We start from the raw sequence: 22,167 nt of genomic DNA, 5'->3' as shown, positions 1-22,167 counted from the left end.
ACAGGTCGACCATCATCGTTACATAAAACTGATCCTAAAGCTTTTCCTGACGCATCACATTGTAAAAGAAATTGGTTTTCCTCCGAAAAATTTGGATATTGAAGTACTGGTGGTTTAACTAAAGCAGACTTTAATATTTGAAAAGACTGTTCACACTCTTGGGTCCATGTAAATGGTACATCTTTACAGCACAACTTATTGAGCGGATATGCTTTATCTGCGAAATTGACAATGAATTTACGATAGTAACTAGCAAATGCCACGAAACGTTTAACTTCGTCGGCGTTCTGAGGAGTCGGATAATTATATAGAACTTTCGTTTTTTCGGGATCTGGTAAAATGCCCTTTTCTGAAACTACATGACCCAGATATAATATTTCTTTTTGTAAAAATTGGCATTTGGCAGGATTGAGCTTCAAATTTACTTTTCTTAATCTGCTGAAAACGTCTAATAAGTTTTGATTGTGTATAGCTAAACTTCTTCCGAAAACAACTAAGTCATCCTGATATACCAGACACTGTTCATAATTTAGACCGGACATGGCCACAGTCATCATCCGTGAAAAAGCGTTAGGGGAGGTTTTACAGCCTTGGGGGAGTCTGGTCATTTGATATTGATTTTTACTGGTTTGAAAAGCTGTAAGGGGGCGGCTTGATTTATCTAAATTTATTTGATAAAATCCCTGATACAAGTCTAGATGCGAAAAATAGATAGATCCTGATAAGGAGTCTAAAACTTCAGTTATATTAGGGAGTGGGAATTTATCGTCTTTTATCTGATTATTTAACTTTCTATAGTCGATGACCACGCGCCATTTCTTCTGTTTCGAGGAATCTAATTTTTTGGGAACTAACAATAACGGACTCGACCACGCGCTTCTTGCCTCTTCAATTATTCCATCATCTAACATTCCTTTAATCTGCCTATCAATTTCAGCCTTTTGCGAGTAAGGTAATCTGTAAGGTTTTACATAAGCTGGTGAACTACCCGGTTTTAATTCTATCGTCTGGTTATAAAGCTTTGTGGTGGTTAATTTATCACCCGGTAGGAAAAAGACATCTGGATATTTTGCGCATATATTCTCAATGGATTTCTGTTCCTCTTCGTTTAATTTACTCAAATCTAAAGCAGAAAACAACAACTTCACCCTTTCGGCATTCATAGTTGGCTTACTAAATTCACAAATAAAGAAATCGCTCAATCTGCTCTTATTAATTGTAAATCGGCTTAAATTTACGTCGCTATCCCTTGTATTTAATATTTTAATTGGTATTTTACCCTGAATTGGTTTAACTATAGCACTCGCAACATATATTCCCTCGCATAATTCCTGACTATTTACTACAAAATCCTCCGTAATACTAGTATCCATGTAATGTATGATTTCACTACGAGCGGGTATAGTTAAATAACTATTTGCCGGTTCTGATGAGCTTTTAAACCCTATCTTAGCTAACTGTCCATGTCGCGATAGTAATCGTACAGTGTTTGTTTCAAAATCAATATTGGCTTTATGCTTCGCAAAGAAATCTTGTCCTAAAATACCATCCGCGCTACATGACAAATTCTCAAAAACAAAAAATGAATGCTCGAACTCACAGCCATTGTAATTTAATTTTAACATAACATATCCGTTAGATGCTACTTGTCCGCCTATACCTGTGACACATAATCTCTTATTATGGAACGGAATGTCCCAATTTTGTATGATTTCATACTTAATCGCGCATAAAGATGCTCCCGTATCCAATAGCCAGTTGTAAGCGGTTTTCCCTATATTTAAGGTTACCCTATTTAAATCACTACACGTGTAAATAACATCAGTCTCGAAAAAAATGATTCAGCGATTCCGTATTTGGTGCACTCGGGTGTTGACCGGTCGAGCCATTCTCGGCGTGCCGTATCACGTGCAGGCTGCCACGAGCGGTGACCCCTCGGGCACGGGACCCGAAATACGAACCCCCTCGTGACTTGTATCCACGACCACCTCCTCGCGAGTTGCCTTGTTGGGGTTGAGGATATCGACCATAGGAGTACTGTCGCGGACCCCTTTGATTACGATGCCGATGACCTCTGTACGAACTGTGAGCAAAGCCTCTGTGGTACCTGTTAAAAGAGTTTTGTGAGCGGTACATACCCATGACCTCCGATTGGCTGGACGTTGTCGGCCTCGATACATCTTCGTCCTGCGCAGCCTGGATCGCATCCTTCAAGCTGCTGAAGTTCCGCGCCGCAATGATGGTGCTGAGCCTTGGATCCTTCAAACCATCTGTGAACTTTTTAATGCACATTTTTTCGTTCAGCGGCTTTAGCACATCATAACTCGCCGAATTACCTTCTGCCTGAGTTATAGTCAACTCCGAAAAAAGTTTCTCTATTTCGGATCCATACTGATCTATACTACGCCAACCCTGACTTATATTTTGAAGTCGGGAATGGATTGCTGTAAAGGACTTTTTAGGTAAAAGTGAGTTACGTAAATCCCTTATAAGTTGCTCTACGGTCGTATAAGTAGCTGACATACGTAATTTCGCACTTTCAGACAACCTTCCTTTTAACACAAATGTAATTAGCGACTTTTTACCTGTCTCGTTTAACATACCGGAATACATATCAACAGCATCTATTAATCTCTTTGTTGTTTCCTCAGTACCATCCATAAGTGGTATAAGACTACACGCTGACTTTAAATCGAACTCCATGGTGTCGAATTCACTGTATTCGCTATCGCTACTTGTACTTTCCTCTACCTCAGACTTTGAACATAACTCTAATATTTCGTTATGCAAACTAGTAATATTAGCATACAATTTGTTGGTCTCCTCAATAACTCCTGATTTTACGTCCTTTAGTAGGGAAAATTGTGCGATAAAATTATTACACCTATATATAATATCATTAACTTTTGACAGTTGATTTTTTGTTATGTTACCTTCAAACCTTGATTTCCCTTTTTTAACTAAATATTTTCTTATTACGATTAACTCTTCGTAACATTTCAATAATTCATCTGCCATCACAAAATTATACCTACTACTTTAATATACCTACGTGTTTTAACTTACATTGGCGTCACATTACTGTCCTTAATTTTCTTCATATGAAACTTTGTTCACTATATCACTTAGCAACAGTTGTTTCTCGGTCCGTTGAATTGTATCATAAAACAAAATCCGATACACACACTACACGATATACGTTATCCGTTAACACTTCACTCAAACACTTATAGGAGCCGTACGAGCAGCACGCTGCAGCTCAGCTAGAGCGACCTCCTGGCGCATCCATTTCTTGTGGGTTTTCTTACACCTTCTGTACAGGGCGTAGCCTCCTCCAATGGCGAATAAGACGAGCATTATACCCAGGATAATATTAGTGGTGCTTGCGTGGAATCGAAGTTCTTCGGTGCCCGCAGAAGCCTTATTGTCACCTCCGGCCGCAGTTTGTGCGATGATAACCTCTTCTTTTGATTTTGTGGCCCCCATGATGAAACTTTGAATCAGCAACAGCGTAACCACTTAACCGTGAGAAACAGCATTACATTATTTAATTGTTCTATTAATCGTCCACTTGAGCTATGTTTACATTGTAACTAATTGAGCTCTCAATATCACTCGGTGACTGACCGCACGCGCGACACCGTATATGGCAGGATCGCCATGTAAGGTGAGGATTCGGAGCTGAGTACAAACAAGTGTTCAGCTAGAATGATGATTTATTACTGCACTAAATACATGAGTAAATGGTCCTTATATATATCCTATGAACTACGTACATAACTATATCTAGTATACACTACAGTAGGCTGTGGCTCTAAAACTTGCGAGAAATCTGCCCTAAGACACCGGGAAAAACAATTCAATAAAGAAATCAATCTGATATATATAAACTAAAGATACTTCTTGTCGCTTTTTAGTAAAGATTTTAGCCGTCGGTATTACCGGCGGTATTAAAAGCGGCGCTTACCGACTCGGTAAAGCTTGTATTTTATATTAAAATGAAAAGTGTGTCAGAATACATATAACAATATGTCACATTAGTTTAAAATATCTGGGTAACCGAGCTCCGCTCGGAAAACATATAATAACTCGGAAATGCGCGTTTTCCCAGAGATAAGACCTAGCTAGATCGATTTTTCGCCCCCGAAAACCCCTATATACCAAATTTCATCGAAATCGTTAGAGCCTTTTCCGAGATCCCCGAAATATATATATATATAAACAATATTTGCTCGTTTAAAGGTATAAGATAATATTAGTAGGTACCTACCTATATAAGTTTATAATATTAAGGCGTAGGCCTTCCTTGGTGGAAAAGCTGATGAATTCCAAACTTATTAATCTTATTATATGAATGAGTCATCTTGATTCCTTGTTGCAGCTCGCCGGACCCAGCGACGGACCCGACTCCTACATCAGGCGTTACCGCCTGGAAAATGGCAATTCACTCGGAGAAAAAGATGAGGTAAGTAAGCATTCAACTCCTTGGGCTGTAGGCAATGTGTGGCGTTTACGAACCCCTTTATTCATAGAAATGTATAAGCTTCAATTATTTATTTTATGCTTTATCCCCTTTATCCCTTTATTACAAAATGACAGATTAATAGCTGATAGTGCTTTAATGAATAACGCTATAAGCCTATGTTCGACAGGCAGCGATTAGCGATTTTTATTTCATGCGCGACTTTGCTCTGAAAAAAAGTACCTCCCTACTCGTCGACAGTTCGTCAGCGATCAACGATTAACATGCGCATCTATTTTATTCACACGAGATCTACTTACCTACATCTAAAAGTACAGTTCTTGTGGTAAAAATACTCAATTAGGAGGCTACTCGCTTTTTCACCGCTAGTTGGATATGCTTAATTTAATTTAATCGTGACATTTTCAGAATCAGAATCTTTTGAGCCTTGCGAATGCTATTATGTTTGGCTTATTGAATTAATAGTTCAACGCCTCGCGACTGCTTAAATCATGACCTACTTATATTGAAACAAATGTTTAAATGAACGCCCAATGAATACATCGACAATGGTTAGGTACCTACTTTATTTCGTCATCAAACTAGTTTTGAAATTTACGAAAGTGAATGGTATTAAACATCGATTATCCAAGGAACATCCTTGTGCTTCACTCTATTTTTGAAGTGAAAACTTCTTTAGCGGCGCTGGGCACTTTTTGAGGTGGGGAAAAAATGATAAACTCGAGACAGCGTAAGGCGATCACGTGACCGTAAGGTTTAGATGGCCACTCATTTAGATGGCATTTAAATCAATAAAGAAAAACTCAATGACATTACATGAAAAAGGTTCTAATCTTGTACGGGCTGAAATACGAGGATCTCACAGTTACATTCTAACTTTATATCACTCAAATATAATAATTCAATAAAGCTACAGCTTGATGAAATCGCTAATAAAAGTGAACTCTAGTATTGGTGTGAATAAAACTCAAAATATCATGACCAAATATATTTAGATGCGAGGTCTGCAAGGTAACTTTACAATTTCTATTCGAATTTTAAACAATTAACGCTACAAATTTGAATTTCGAATTTTGAACAAGCACACTGGCTAGCAATTTCGGAACTAATAACCCAGTGAAATTGTAGAATTTTGTAACGTGGCTCTTCTGCGTCAAATCTGGTAGTTCTGATTTTTTGCAGACTTATTTATGATGTTGGCCCAATTAATAATCCAGGTTTGTGACCTCGAGCGCCGAACGCAACTTTGTCAAAAAACGAAAAAACCGTGAAAATTTAAGTTTTCTTTTAGATTTGGGCGATTATAACCCTAAAGTACTAGTTTTTGATAGTACCTTTCTTAAACGTTTTTAAAGAAGACTAAATTTTCTACAATCCGAGATTAGAATTGTCTCTGTAGATTGAACAATTTCCGAGATAAAGGCTTTCAAAATTTAGATTTTTTTGAAATTGAGCTCGTAAGATAAGTGAGTGCAGTGAGTATGCACTTTTGACTCAGGCGATGCCGCTTGGCACGATTGTTCCTAAGGTTAAACAAAGCTGATTTGGCCCAGTAGCTACGAGATCGTACCGTGCCTACCCCCCAAAAAGGGGAAAGCGTCGGATCCCCAGGTCCAATCTAAACTATATTTCTTGCTGCTCTTAGCAACTAGAGCAAGTTATATATGATTTTCATATAATTTAGGGCTTCCTTATTCTATAAAGTATCACTTCAAAGCAGGCATTCATACATTTTTTTGTAAAAATATGAAGCGGATTGAGTGACGATTTCCATAGAAATGTAATTATGGCCAAAGTCAAAAGTTAAAAATATTAAAAAAAAACACTTAACTTGGTGTTTTAAAAGTATGAATATAATGTTTTCATCCCTAAATTGTATGAAAATGATATATATATATATATATATATATATACATATATATGAAAATGATGTATAACTTGCCCTAGTTGCTAAAAGTAGAAAGAAATATAGCAAAGTATGGACCTGGGGATCCGACCTTTCCCCTCCCTTTTTGGGGGGGTAGGCACGGTACGATCTCGTAGCTACTGGGCTAAATCAGCTTTGTTTAACCTTAGGAACAATCGTGCCAAGCGGCATCGCCTGAGTCAAAAGTGCATACTCACTGCACTCACTTAGCTTACGAGCTCTATTTAAAAAAAATCTAAATTTTGAAAGCCTTTATCTCGGAAACTGTTCAATCTACAGAGACAGTTCTAATCTCGTATTGTAGCAAATTTAGTCTTCTTTAAAAACGTTTAAAGAATGTACTATCAAAAACTAGTCCTTTAGGGTTAGAATCGCCCAAAACTAAAAAAAAAAAGAAATTTTCGCGGTTTTTTTCGACTTTTGACAAAGTTGCGTTCGGCGCTCGGGGTCACAAACTTGGATTATTCATTGGGCCAACATCATAAACAAGTCTGCAAAAAATCAGAACTACCGGATTTGACGCAAACGCAAAATGTATAAAATTAGTGGATCATAAAGTTTTTCAATAGAAAGGAGGATGGGTCAATTATACATAGTGCTGCAGACATTTTGGACTAGTCATTGAGTTTTCACTTCTGTCGGCACTCCCGGAGTGCAAAGTTCCGTATATCAAAGATACATTTATTTGTAGCCGTAAGGCGCCACATAGTGAAACTGACTGATGATCTGTAATACTCTATCTATAGTACACCTATGTTGGCCAAATAAATAATTTTGTAGGTATTTGTATTGAGTAAGATGCGTAAAATCGAAGACAATTTTGTGCTTCGGATTTGACTGGTAAACCAGAATTTTTTGACTGGTAATTCAAATTTTGCGGTAACTCTGATTGTAAAAAGTTGGCATTTGACAATTCCGTGACCGCAAAACATATGGCGCAGTACAGAGAACAGCGCCATCTGTTTTGGATGTGAAACTAAGGGGCACGTTTTTTTATTAGACTACCTCTCTATTACAATCAATTCCCTTTGCGTAGGTATATACAAACCTACGTAAAGTAAACAAATGACGCCCGAAGCTCCGCCGGAGGAAATAAACATAATCTCGAAGATTTGATCAAATCACGAGTGAGGCACTAAATTGAACGTTATTGGGTCACGATTACCCGACATTAATTTTGCTGGGAGTTTTCAAAACAATTTACGTTCAGCCGTTATCGCTTTAGGCGGCTTGCATTTAACGTGTGGGTATTTAGTAATAGTACAGTCAGCTGCAGATAAAAGGAACCACCCCCGCATACAAACTTCTGTGCCTTATTTCTAAAAATAGAGAATTAACAGCGAGTGTTGATAAATTAAAACACGACAGAAGGGAGTGTTTTAAATCGACACGTGTAAATCTAAATTGGACCCAGAGGTCGGCTATTATAACGGTGCCTTTTAAAATAATTGAAGTGATTTAGCATTTTTTGCAAATAAACCTACCGTCTTAACTTAGTCTGTTTGGTCACCATATTAAACTTGATAGCTCCAGTAAGGCTTCAAAAAGCAATTTAAAGAGCCGAATCTGCAAAAGGGACGTTGAAGTAAATATTTAACCTTTTGATTTAAGTCACAGTTCGTTGAGTTCGGCAAGAAATTAAGTAATTGCTTTAAATATATCCATTACGGGTAGGTATGTTTGAATGAAACGAAGGAACATTGCCCATGTCATTCTTACTCACAGTGTGCAGTGGATAAAAAACTCACTTTTTAAAGCAATTTTATTGTTTTCAGCTTTTTGGGCCTCACAACACTCCGGTTCTGGAAAACCCGGAGTTTCAAACTCGGTGGTACTTCAAGTACTTCCTGGGAAAAAGTGAGTATTTCAATCATCAATTATAACCGTGTGTTTCCAATTATATATCTAAATGAATTTTGTTTGACTTAAGAAGCGAAGCTTCGTTCAAACCCGGAACTGCTTTTGATATCCAACTTTTAGATTAATTCGACCACATGAGTTATAGACGTAGGTAGTGATCGGTAACAATGGTTTAATTTCAAAAGAAAGGGTTAATTGGTTCGTATAAATAAAGGTCAAGGCCATGTAATTAAACCATTGTTACCGATCACTAGAGTATTTTTTACATTGTATTTTATTTTTGCTTTAGTTAGTATTTTTAGTAGTAGCATTAGTATTTTTGCTTGCGGACGGTGACAGCTGTCATCTCAATGCAATTTTGCGTTTACAGGTTATACATTCTATGGAGATGATAGTTGTCATGCTGTGTGAAATACGTATATTATGCAGTCGCACACATAAAAAGTTACGAAGACAAGTTTAATTCAGTTTGACAGTAGATACTAGCCTCATGACAATCATGGTTAAAATAATGCATAGAATGTTTTCCCGTGTTAGTAAAACGTACCTCACTCATATTATTTCTGACACATCTATGTTTTATTGATTATTCTATTGATAAAAAGCTATAAAAACGTAAATGTCAATGTAAATGTCGTACCGGACTTGAGGCTCAATACAGATCATCATCACTATCACTACATAGTATAAAACAAAGTCGCTTCCCTGTCTGTCCGTCTGTCTGTATGCTTAGATCTTTAAAACTACGCAACGGATTTAGATGCGATTTTTTTAATAGATAGAGTGATTCAAGAGGAAGGTTTATGTATAATTTGTTAACCCGTGCGGATCCGGGGCGGGTCGCTAGATTCATTATATTTCGGTCTCATAACATTATTTTTTAACTAATTTCCAAGTGGTTTTTGTTCGAAGGAAATACACGATCCTAATTTGAAAAACAAAATAAATATTTCTCTACAACAACACTTGGGGCAAAACAGTATGGATAAACCTACGCCGTCCGGGCGACGTTGGCTTGATCCATGTGACCTTTACTTTAACTTTATAATGCGAAAATATATTTTACGACGTCGTTACAATGTTGATGAGAATGATGATACATATTTTGAACGAGTTAAACGTATGGAAAATCCATTTTACACGTTTATTAAAGAATGTTAATAATTAGAATATAACTTTGTTATAAAAGGGCCTCGGTTAATGGCTAGGTTGGAGCGCCTTACTTTTGGATGGGCAGGATACATATATCGTCAAGTGACAAGCAAAACTCACTAATTACCACCACAAGTTCATATCCATAGTGAACCATATAGTACTTGGTTTTTGTTTAAATTTTTAGTAATTAGTGAGTTTTGCTTGTCATCTGACGATATAGGTTATTTAGTATTAGATATAAAAATACATATTGCAATTGGTTACAGTTTAACTTTGGTCTTGTAAGTAAAAATATATTTTGTTACATTATGTACAGTCAGCAGCAGAAGTTGCTAAGCGGGCGAGGTGTTCAAAATGATCTTAACGCGACTTTATTGTTAAGAGAATAAGAGCGTGTCAAGGTAATTTTGAACACCTCGCCCGCTTAGCAACTTCTGCGGCTGACTGTACCTATAAATATCGCGTACAATTATTAATGTCCAAGTTTATACAAAGAGGTATTTATAAGTTTTATACTTATGCCCCAAAGGATTTCCAAGTAACACTCGACGTCAAAAGCAAGAGTTTCAATATATTTTTATTACCTTATTACCATAGAATTAAGTGCAAAAGTGGTGCACATATAAGGATTTAATTAATTGGGATCTGCGTCAATACCCATTAACACAGAAGAATAAAAGATACTGCGAATAAATTAATTTATAACAGAAACAAAATATAAAAGTTTTTTCTTGTTTCGTGCGTAAGGCCTCGGGAGAGATCTCAAAGGCAACTTTCGGATTCAAAGGATTTTTCGACCAATTGGAATAAATGGAGGCCGTTCCGAAACACTTCCTCAACACAAGATGATGTCCCTAAGCTCTGTGCTATAGCGTTTTCCGATGTAGGATAATGGAGACAAAAATTTGCATAAATTATGTTGTGGTTTATGCAATTTTTAAGGTTCCGTAGCTAACATGGCTAAAACGAAACCTTAGAATTTCATCGTTCTGTCCGTCCATCCGTTGGCCGTATATCACAGGCACTTTACTCGGGAACTATCTATAAGATATATTTGAATTAAATTTGGAACATACTTAGGTGTATTTCGTAAGCCGATACTTAGTTTAGAAATGTGAACATAAAGTTCTAAAAACATAAAAAGATATCGATTGTCCGCAAAATTAGTTCTGCAGTCACTCTCTCTCTCTCTCTATACATCTTTAGGTTTTAAAAAAAATAGCTTTCGATAATACATTAGTTTTTTTTATCCACAAAGTATAATTAACATTTAAATATCGGTGGACAAAGCCAGTATTTCGACTGTACCACCACTTACCCGAAGATCTTATATTCTGTATGTAAAGTACAAAAGCCTTTGTAAAACTTTAATACGAGAGAATAATATTTCTCTCGTGCAGCATACGATAAGATGCAAAATGCTCAGAGCAATATTGTTCAGAAACTTTTGGCTGCTGGCTTTATTCAAGAAAAAGTACTTTTTTTATAGCGCATTTTTGATTAAAGAAAATAATAAATCTATTGTCACCGGACTGCATTGAATAAAATCAATATAAGGCCTTTATTTGGTTTATTTTCGGTCATTTTCTAATTTCCTAGTAACTTTATCAGGCCCAAGAAGACCAATTCAGAAATATATTTCATCATTATCATCATCATATCAGTCCTTTATCGCCCACTGCTGAGCATAGGTACGCCACTTGTCCCGGTCCTGAGCTAATCTCATCCAGAAGTGACCCGCAATCTTCCGGATGTCGTCCACCCAACGAGCCAACGGACGACAGGCGCTTCTTTCATCCAAAAGCGGCCACCATTCTGTTAACATTTTAGTCCACCTGCCATCATGCAACTCCATTTTGGAAATATATTTAAATAAATAAAAGTCTTAATTGAGATTTCACATGTGTTCAATTTAATAGGTACATTTGGTCAAAATAAGAATATGTTTTTGATTGCTAATCGATCATAAAATATTGTAACGTTGACTTACATAATTTATAATGATATAATAATATTACTTCCTTTCTAAGAGAAGCTGTACCGGTGTCTGTCAGATGGGCAGGCAAATGGATCACAGGGCTATGAGTAACAAATTTCGCTTCTTCATTTGTATTTGACACGTCCTTTGTTACCGCCTACAGAGTTGTGTGCTTACGACAATAGATTCCGCATTTTCCATACGAAGCATTATGTGGATTAAGCACCCTAATCGTTTCAAGCGAGCCCGAATAATATTTAGAAAATCTGCGTTTGGCATGCCGTAATTTACATAGTTTTACATTAATAAGTAACAAAAATGTACCTAATTTAAATTCGCAAACGAGAATTGGAAGCCAATTTTGGTTCTGACTATCAAAAAACAATACATAAATTAAAGAAATAAATGGTAAAAGGTACTCAAGATGCAAATGTTTTTAGTGCACCAGAACTACGTGGGGCTAGACTACGCCCGCGAGCCCTTCCTGCTGAGCGTCGTCCAGGAGAGCTCCGCCGGACTCATGCGGGCCATACTCTTCAACAAAAATGTAAGTACATACAACATTTCGTCAGGTGAAAAGCAAAAGTCACTACATAATTACTATAAAATATTTAAACAAAAATCAACCTTCTTTTCGTACTAATATGGTTCACTATGGTTATGAACTTGTGGTGGTACTTAGTGACTTTTGCTTGACGATTTGAACTAGAGTCCGTCTAAGCTAACATTGCACCATTGCAAAAATACATTGTTAAAAATTGGGTAATGTACGGAACCCTTGAAACGGGAGTCCGGCTCGCACTTGACCGGTTTTTTTTTATAAAATTTCCTAATCCCGCAATCACACTAAGGTATGCGGTTGCCTGGCAACCTCATAGGTAAGTACTTTGTTTTCAGTGACCGTAAAAGGTAAACAACTAGTGTACCCACAGACAAGACATCCTCTAGACTGAGCATAGTAACGCTGCCACTATATACGGCAGTTTTACTCTATCTTCGAGTCAAAGTGTCAGAATCCCGTACCGTGATTGGTCCGTGTCTTTGAACGGACCAATCACGTCACCCCGCACCCCCGTATTTTTGGCAGCATCGGTTTCATGAAATAATTGCTCTCAACTCCGTCTAGAGGATTCCTAGTCTATGAGTGTACCTAATGAAGCTGTAAGTTGAACACGGAGCACTTATTTAAATCACAATCAATTAGCTCTTCAAATAACAATTAAAATTTATTTATTTATGAATGCAGGGTGCTCAAAAGATCTACATCCCGCCGAGTGCCTGGAACACGGACCCCAAGACCGAAGTCCGCACACGGCCGACAGTCAAGCAGATCCTCGCTCAGTTCCCATGTATGGAAAGGGTAGATAAGTTGCCGAGAGAGGTGAGCCGAGAGGTGGGCAACTTTTCATTTTCTTAAACTAAGTGTTGTCCGTTAATTTAAACTGGCGAATGTCTCTGAACGCACTGCGGTGGCGCAATGCCGTGCCGGCTTCGCGTTTGCCAGATCTGCCAGCCTAGCCAAGCTGACAATTGCTATCGCTTTGACACGAACCGCTTTGTGTCTCTCTATCACTCTTCCGTATTAGTGCGATAGTGACAGTTGCGTTTCGATCGCTACGGAGCGTAAGCGATTGGCACGTTGGCTACGCGGCCTGGACGCACCATGAGCTTTGGAGGTGACCGTAATGCCTTCCGCTGCAGTGTGCTGCAACTACATTTTATTCGACTCAGTTTTTGTGGTCTTACACAGTTATTACCAATTAAGTACTTGTGCTACATTCGAGCCAACTAGCGACACTAAATAGAGAGTCAAGATCAGAATGAAGCCAGAAGCGGCATCCGAACCTTAAACATAAAGCTTGATCTGGTAGGTATCTATTTTACTTATGAACTAGCACTACGCTTAGTTTAATATTAAATGTAAGTAACATTTTTAACCCTTAATGTGGCAGAAATCACGGAAGGTCGTGAGTACAAAGCTACAAACCTCGGCGCTCAATAGTACCTATTAATGATTTTGGTTAGGTACGAAAAAAATACAAATAGAGGGTCCAAAATGTAAGGGTTAAGATTAGAATAGCACCTGGCAACGTGTCAAATGCAGATATTGTGCTTGACTCGGGCACACTTCACACTAGCGGGCTCTATGCAAACGCAAGGGTCGTATTAGGCCGGCGCTCGTTCTAAACTGTTTGTTGGTTAAGTGTTAGGTACACAATGGCATCTACAATACAAAGTAGAATGCAAAACGTTTACATTTGTAGGACTCCGATTAACCTAATTTATCCTAACCTTAATAAACGACCTCATGTATTTTTATTAAAGATATCATGCGCCGAAGTGCAGAAGGACGTGCTGCTCCTAGAAGAGCAGGAGGGCTCCGTGAACTTCAAGATCGGGGTCATGTTCATGCGGCCCGGCCAGCGGACCGACGACGAGATGCTCTCCAACGGTTAGTCACTGATAGTCACTTATCTTATATTATTTACCAGTAGCGGGTTGTCAAAAACCTCAGGTATCTGATCCACGAATAGCCATTTACTGGCCTCTGCTATACATCAGATATAATTATATTAATGTACTAATTTGTAGGAAGTGATAAAAAGCAATTACAAAAGTTGCCAGAACAACAAATAATCTTCTAATATTTTACGTTCCCTGAATTTTGAGACTTCTCTACAAAGTCCTTTTTACTTTGAACGAAATATTTACAGCAAGAAAATTTGACTGTGGAGCAAAATGAAAGCGGAACACTTTTACGTAACCTAGCTACGAGTAAATTAAACTTCATTTTCTGGACTATCGCCGGTCAGTTCATACAAAAGGATTTTTCCTTTGTCCGTAAACTACTTACATACTTTTTTCTTTGACAGCTTTTTGATGTCGTTTTTGGCCATTACGAAAATTTATACTGTTACTTTTCCTGTAATGGTATTTTTTATTTGGAGAAAAACATTTTCATTTAGTCCCCTGTGTGTGTAATGAATATGTATACGGACGATATCGATAACTTTCTAAGCATAATGTACTCTGGTAATTACAAAAATCATAATTCAATTATATCAGGGTTCATTTTCGTACTTACCGAAAATTCCTGCTACCTAAGAAAATCCCAAAAGAAAGAGTTTTGAAAATAACTGTCTGGAACCGGATGCTAATAAACGTAATCAAAGTACGATTACATGTAATCCCAACGCATCCCTTTCGATAAAATTACAATACGGCTGTGATTCGAAGCCGAGGGTCCGATAAAAAAACACGGCGGATAAAATATCCGTTAAAAAATTCCATTGCTTCCAGAATTCGGCGACGATGCGTTCGAGCGATTCATCGACCTTCTGGGGGACAGGGTTCGGTTAAAAGGCTGGAATCGATTCAGGGGAGGACTTGATGTTAAAGGTAAGGTTCCCAATTATTTGAGTGCGTATTGAAATTCTTTAAACACGACTGATGGAAATGTAACCTGTTTTGACGCCAATAAATGACATAAGTTCAATATGGTGTGTGGTAGAAATTAAACCTTGTTTAAAACCCTTAGCGTTGCTTTTAACTCGTTTCCTTTAAACCTAAGAGGAAATAAGTTTCTGAAAATTTGTTAAAAGGCTGAAGGCTCTTGGGGACTGCCCATGACATTTGTTAGGAAACTAAATATTATATTTCCACAGCATTCAGATTAGATACTAAGGTACTAACATTAGGTCGTACTTAACTTGGTAGTTGCTTCCTAAAGTATTCACAGCAGTATCTTATAAATATTAAATTTCTTAGCTGTATTATAGTTATAGAATATAGCATAAGCTACGTCACTGAGTAGATAGGTATGCTGCTCCATGTTACGATTTGGCCGGTCCTAAATATAAATCTGACGCCGAAACTACGTACAGCGTCGCATGACGTTGTACGCAGCGTCCACCGTCAACCGGTGGCCAAGCTAACATTTGAACTATCCGGGTTGACTGCAGGTGACATGACGGGACTGTACTCCGTGTACACAATGCACCACGGACACGAGATAATGTTCCATGTGTCCACGCTGCTGCCGCACTCAAAGGACAACAAACAACAGGTCAGTTCGTGCTATACTCAAACGAACGGGTGCTGGATGTTGTGACTTAGATTGTCAAACGTTAGCGCTAGACGATAATGACGACCTAGTTAGGTACCACAATTTACGAGTTTGTACACTCGTACAGCTATCAAATTTAGTTATTTATTTACTGGAATGGGACCAAATGCTGGAATATTTTCCTTTTGGATTATAAAATTAATTGGAACGTTTAATGTAATTTATTAAAGATGAAGTCTTCTAATTCTGCTCGTGGCATCTAGATTTTAAATTAATGATTTAAGTACTTCTATTGAATATTTAAAAATATGAGATTTGAGGCCGCCTAAAATATCAAATTTGTTTTAGGGGGAATAGTTTCGTTATGTCTAAGTCTGTCTATCCGACCCTCTGACCTTGCGTCCGTTAATCAAATTTAAAATATAGATTCTATGTTGTCAGACACAGATATGGCATGGGCTTTTTTCTTTTTCAATTTTCAAAACTTCCTTTTAGTAATCTACTAAGCTTTCTTAGCCTGTAATTATAAGAAATACTATACATACTAGTTAGTGTAGGCAGGTATAAACTGTAGAGCTAACTAATGTTCATGCAATAGGGCATTACGGTTTAATGACATAATGACTTCTAAATTGCTAATTGCTACAATTGGTGAAAGGTCATACTTGCTCTGGATTTGTTGTACTTATGTTCACCATTATTACGTGATTATACACAAAGTTAATAATGGTCATGTTATAACGTTCTATTTATTTTTTCACAGACTTGTGTAATTATTGTAAAATGTGAATGTTTGGGTTATTCCTACTAGTCACCACCAAGTTGTTACTACTGGGAACTACTAGGAATCTTTTTCCCACCTTTTACCACTGGTAACTACTGGGAATTTTTATTCCTAGTAGTTACCACCAAAAATTTGTTAGAGTTAAATACTAATAAAAACAGTATAAATAGTATAGTATAAATATATAGTGAGTTTGAATTACCCAATAAAATCACTTGAAAAATAATCTACACGGATTATTAAATTTATCCTTACATATATTATAGTTTTTGTACTAGTACCGTTGAACTGTTTTAATATTTTTGGTCACTTTTAAGGCAGTTTACTATAGTAGTTTATGCAACAGTGATATAATAAGGGTTCTTAAAATTCAAGGGTCGAAGTTACAAAACGAGACGTAGTCGAGTTTTGTAAAAAAAGACCCGAGAATTTTAAGAACCAATTATGAGCTGTTGCATACATTACTTTTTCTATGACAGCTGCAGCAACAAAAAAAAAAAAAAGAGTTATTATTAAAAAAAAAAGAGTTATTATTAAAAAAAAAGAGTTATCATTTAAAAAAAATTGAGTTATTATTTAAAAAAAAAAAAGAGTTATTATTGTAAATGAAAACATACCTCTTTCAATCAAGATGATCGGAACTTGTATCTTTAAAAAAAATAAAGCAGTTGTATTATACTCATAAGATGACTGCTAGCAGTCATCTTATGAGCCTATAGACAAATCATTCAAATGACATTGCTTTAGATATCACTGTCAGTCATTTAATTGACACATTTAAGTGCTGGAGTAGAAAAAAACACTAATCGACTTATAATTATTTATTAAATCACTCTATATTTATACTATACTATTTATACTGTTTTTTTATTAGTATTTAACTCTATCAAAATTTTGGTGGTAACTACTGGGAATAATTTTTCCCAGTAGTTACCAGTGGTAAAAGGTGGGAAAAAAATTCCCAGTAGTTACCACTGGTAACAACTTGGTGGTAACTAGTGGGAATAATCCGAATGTTTCCTACCTACTAAGGCTCGCCCAAAAATACATGGACAAAGAATTTTTAGGAATATTTTTCTTACTTACACGTCTTTTAGACATTACACATATATCTAAAACAAAACGTATTATCTTCAAAATATACTCCTTTGGCTTTGATACACAAACGTAAACGTTTGTTAAAATTATCAACAATATGCCGCAGTAAAAAAGGGTATTTTTGGGCCCATCTGTATAAGAGAAAAAGTCAGGTCTCGTGTTTCATACAAATATTTTGATTCTCCTTTGTTTGATAACTATAGTGACTTGTAATAATTTTATTTCTCATCTGAGATAACAAGGATTTTAATCATTGTAAATGAATGCTGTAATCTCGGGCGAAGCGCGTCTTCGCTTACTTAGCTGTTTTGCGCGGCAATTTCTTGCGAGTTTTTCATCGTGTTTGGATTTGGGCGCGTGGTACTAAAATTCATTAGATGGGAGATTCAATCTCTGTTAATACACATAAATGGATATCAGCAGAAACTCTTTCCTAAAATAAATTCCTTAATTTTATATAGTTAACCAGTTGCTTCACAGTTCAATGGTTATCTTCATTCCACGGACGAAGGGACGATTCAAGGTCCTAAAGTGCGTGGCCCCTCAAATAAAATTGCATTTAAAGTAACTTGAAATATTTTTTGCAGCTGGAACGTAAACGCCACATCGGTAACGACATCGTGAACATAATTTTCGTCGACGAGAGGGCCCACGAGACTTTCAACCCGCAGTTCATAAAGAGCCACTTCACACGTATCCTTTATCGATCTAAAAACTCGGCTCATACATACAGCAGTGTATCTAATAGTTACGACGAAATAAAGTCACAATGTTTACGTACCAAGAGGCGGTTTTGACAAATGTTTAGCCAAACTACATCTTTAATATGATCATATGAGATTTTTTATCATACAAGAGTTAACCCTTCGTACGCTTAAACACGGATCCGTGCGTGAGAATTTAAATCTATTGTTTTAAATGTCAAGGTCACTTTTTCAATGATCAAATTTGACAGGCCGCATACGAGGGGTTAATTAAGTATGGATGTAAGTTATCGTATTACCGTTTTAATTTTATTTAGTGAGAAAAATAATTGTACTTTCAATAAAGTTCCTATAGCCGTGCAGATATTTTCGCCGTGGTGTCAGAGATCCCCGAGGGCTACAAGCTCAGCATCTTCAGCGACGACTGCGTGCCCCCGTTCGGGCCTTCGCTGCCGTGCCCCCCGATCTTCGTGGACCCCAACCTGTTCAGGGACTACTTGCTGGTTAGTTGTCACCACAGACAAGACATCCTCTACACTGAGCATAGTAACGCTACCCCCCTCTGCCACTATATACGGTAGTTTTACTCCATCTTCGAGTCAAAGTGTCAGAATCCCGTGCCGTGATTGGTCCGTGTCTTTGAACGGACCAATCACGGCACGGGATTCGCTCACCTCGTCCCCCCACCCTCGTATTTTGGGCAGCATCGGTTTCATGAAATAATTGCTCTAAACTCCGTCTAGAGGATTCCTAGTCTATGGTTGTCACTGAAGGCTACAAGCTTCATCATGTTCAGCGACAAATGCGTGATCTTCGAGAAAAAATATGTCCTCTAGCGGCCGACCGTACAAGAAAAATGGCAGTCAAAATTTAATTATCATTATTAGAAAATATAGACGATTTTCATTTGTCTTAAAACTAAACGATATAAGACAAAATCAACTTTGTTCCAATTAATACTGATTTAAATTATATTGTCGGTAATTAGCAGCTAATAGTATGAAACCTATTTATATGCCCCAATAATATAATTTATTAATATAAATGAATCTTTAATTAAAGCTGAGATACGTATTTATTATGACATTTGTTGTTAGAGAAAGTTCAATAAGCTTTTGAAGCTATAGCGCTGTAGCGGACTAGCCTTAAACTTAAAATCCTTTCAGTGCGAAAGATGTCTGAGTAATATGGATTACATAAGCGGTAGGTAGGTGCAGTAATTGACAAATACTCTTTTTTTTATTCAAAACATATTAATATTCAAAGTGTGACCTGTTTCTATAGCTTTTGAGTATATTTTTGCAAAACATCTTAATGAATGTTAGTGTTTTCTTGCAGGTAAAAATGATGAACGGCGAGAAGTCCGCATTTCAAACGCCGATCTTCACGCAGAAGCGTCAGCGGACCCTCGACACCCTCATTAAAGACATATACACGGAGCACTGCACGGACCACAAAGTGGTAAGGATTTACAACTACATATTATGGTTATGAATTTCTAAGGGCTGCTATTCCCGCAGCGCCGTACCCAGTTGTCATTTTATTCTTAACATACAAACTAAGATTTTAACAATAAAAAGCAGTAAATTAATTTCATATAATTTGCGCTTTTCCTGCTCTGTAAGGGGCTATGTTTGTCTTGAGTCACAAAGCTTATGGTCGGTTGACAAGTTACGTGTAAGCGTTGCAAATGCACGTAATACATGACATCAACTAGAGCTAGGCCTAAGAAATGCATCTCATTCGCAGCCAATGCTATCCCGCCGCGCGCTGTCCGACGTGTGGTCGGGCAACAGTCAGAGCGCGGGCGCAGCACGCACGGAGCGGTTCCTGCACATCGGACAAGCTATCAAGCTGGACGCAGTGCTGCGAGGCGACGCGCCCACCAGCCTCGCCTCGTCGGGCCAGGTCCAACGTAAGTTACGTGTATAGACTCTTAAACACGGGCCATTCTATCTTAAACTATATTTGTTTTTACGGTAAAGGTCAACAGAGATTTCTTGTAGACGCGCTGTCTCCGTCTACATACCTTATTCCTTCCCTCCGACCTGACCTTACGCTGGAAACGCAGCCTCGTAAATCTTTTAGGTCGGTAATGCGCGTATGACACACACCCTTTTTAATCTAACAAATAGCTGTGCCCTTATCGGCTTTAGGCAGGTACAGAATGTTGAGCCGCGATTAAGTCTCTTACTTAGATATGTGTATGTGATGTATGTATCAAGCGCTTGGCGATTATATTTATCCAAATAATCCTCTGTTAAATCTAATTAATTGTGCTTAGGTCTAAATTAAAATAATTCCGGTGGTACCATCTAGATGCTTTTACTATAAAGTGGTTAAGAACGCTTTTTCCAATACATGTCGTTGTCCCTTTCAGGTCAAAACACGTAACCGTGATGTTCGGAAATAATAAATATATCATAATTCATAAGTGTCAGGATTTTCTAAACGAAATGAAACATATTCTTATTAACTTAACACGACCCACTGGTCCATATCAAACTGCAACTAAAGTCGTGTAACCAAGCTTAAATACTTAAGGTACTGTTTCAAACTACTTCGAACTGGCGGTCTAGCATGAGTTGCGTTCTCACGCGCGACTTCATACATCAAGCGCGACTTCAAGAAAGAACTCGCGCGCGAGAACGCAACTTATGCTAGACCGCCTGATGCCGTTCTCGTACTTGGCCAAGTTTTAAATAGAACATCGGACACTGACCTACATGGACTAGACAGTAAACATGGGTTGTTCCAAAAAACTAATGAATGGTGTATCTCAAACGAACACCAAAATGTTACAATTCAACAGAGAAATAACGGTTACAAATTGTGGCTCTATCGTTGATGGATATTGATAATGATAAATGATAAGCCATCTGTCCCCTTCCTGAAAAGTGCAGTTATAAATGAGAAATTCGCCATCATGGTAATGGGCTAGCTGTAACGCTTTCACCGCGTAGGCGTGCGACAAAAATCACACTCGTAGAGGGCGTAGAGCATAAGTTGTATATACAATTTTGCGTAGCAATTTTACGTAGCGGTCGGGTGAAGCGTAGCACAAACTTCATTTAATAAACCGGCCAAGTGCGAGTCGGACTCGCGCACGGAGGGTTCCGCACCATCAACAAAAAATAGAGCAAAACAAGCAAAAAAAACAAGCAAAAAAACGGTCACCCATCCAATTACTGACCCCGCGCGACGTTGCTTAACTTCGGTGTATGGGAGCCCCACTTAAATCTTTATTTTATTCTGTTTTTAGTATTTGTTGTTATAGCGGCAACAGAAATACATCATCTGTGAAAATTTCAACTGTCTAGCTATCACGTTCGTGAGATACAGCCTGGTGACAGACGGACGGACGGATGGACGGACGGATGGACGGACGGACGGACAGCGGAGTCTTAGTAATAGGGTCCCGTTTTTACCCTTTGGGTACGGAACGCTAAAAACGTTATGTATTTCGCGCTTTACGTCCTTAATTTTGCACACTAACGTAACGTTCTATTAATATGCAAATAGACAGAAACAAATTTGTTAAATACCGTAAAATGGGGTGAGTAGGGTCAAAACTGAAATTCAAACCTCGATAACATTTTATTTTTACATATGAAAACAGAATGGTGTATATAATAAGTATTCCGGACGTTTGTATTTTAGTTTTTATTTTATTTTGGGTAGTTCCATTTCATAACTTTGACGATAAAGAGGAAAACCCACCTCACCCCGTAGTGCCTCGTATTTGGGGTGAGAGGGGTTTCCATACAAAGGTGATTTTGGAAGATTGTTAGATCGATTTTTTTTATTATGCGTATTACTATAGCTCCATTTTAAATTGGAATACATTATTTTTGTAGCAGTAGCCTTAAAATCCCTTCTCACCCCCCTCTCAAACCTTCTCTCCCCATTCATAACCCACCTCTCCCCGCGAAACCTACTCACCCCGTTTTACGGTATTTACGTGGCCCTATGAAACGCTTTGAACTGGTTAAATTTCCGGTTTCAGTTAACGAAGTGGATGCCGATGATTGCTCCGGTCGGCCGCTTCCAACAAAATAGTATTGAAGCGTATTCGCAATCAACTATTGATTTGAGTGATTTCATGAAAAATG

At 37.7% G+C, this 22,167-nt stretch overlaps 1 protein-coding gene across 3 annotated transcripts in view; it reads left to right on the top strand.

The window, feature by feature from the left end:
* LOC134661211 (GTPase-activating Rap/Ran-GAP domain-like protein 3) overlaps window positions 1-22,167 on the top strand; it is a 150,137-nt gene that overhangs the window by 106,208 nt on the left and 21,762 nt on the right. For 2 of the 3 annotated variants that reach the window (XM_063517181.1, XM_063517179.1), the window contains 11 exons: window positions 4,382-4,465; window positions 8,186-8,267; window positions 11,844-11,950; window positions 12,650-12,796; window positions 13,729-13,855; window positions 14,704-14,802; window positions 15,366-15,469; window positions 17,939-18,044; window positions 18,419-18,558; window positions 19,394-19,516; window positions 19,805-19,970. In XM_063517181.1, the coding sequence (XP_063373251.1) occupies window positions 4,382-4,465; window positions 8,186-8,267; window positions 11,844-11,950; window positions 12,650-12,796; window positions 13,729-13,855; window positions 14,704-14,802; window positions 15,366-15,469; window positions 17,939-18,044; window positions 18,419-18,558; window positions 19,394-19,516; window positions 19,805-19,970 (1,285 nt within the window). The remainder of the gene's footprint in view (window positions 1-4,381; window positions 4,466-8,185; window positions 8,268-11,843; window positions 11,951-12,649; window positions 12,797-13,728; window positions 13,856-14,703; window positions 14,803-15,365; window positions 15,470-17,938; window positions 18,045-18,418; window positions 18,559-19,393; window positions 19,517-19,804; window positions 19,971-22,167) is intronic. The other variant, XM_063517180.1, reaches the window with a different exon arrangement.

Source organism: Cydia amplana, chromosome Z (genome assembly GCF_948474715.1).
Source record: "Cydia amplana chromosome Z, ilCydAmpl1.1, whole genome shotgun sequence".
In the NCBI taxonomy this organism is placed as follows: domain Eukaryota; kingdom Metazoa; phylum Arthropoda; class Insecta; order Lepidoptera; family Tortricidae; genus Cydia; species Cydia amplana.
This window is presented reverse-complemented; position numbering and strand designations above follow the sequence as displayed.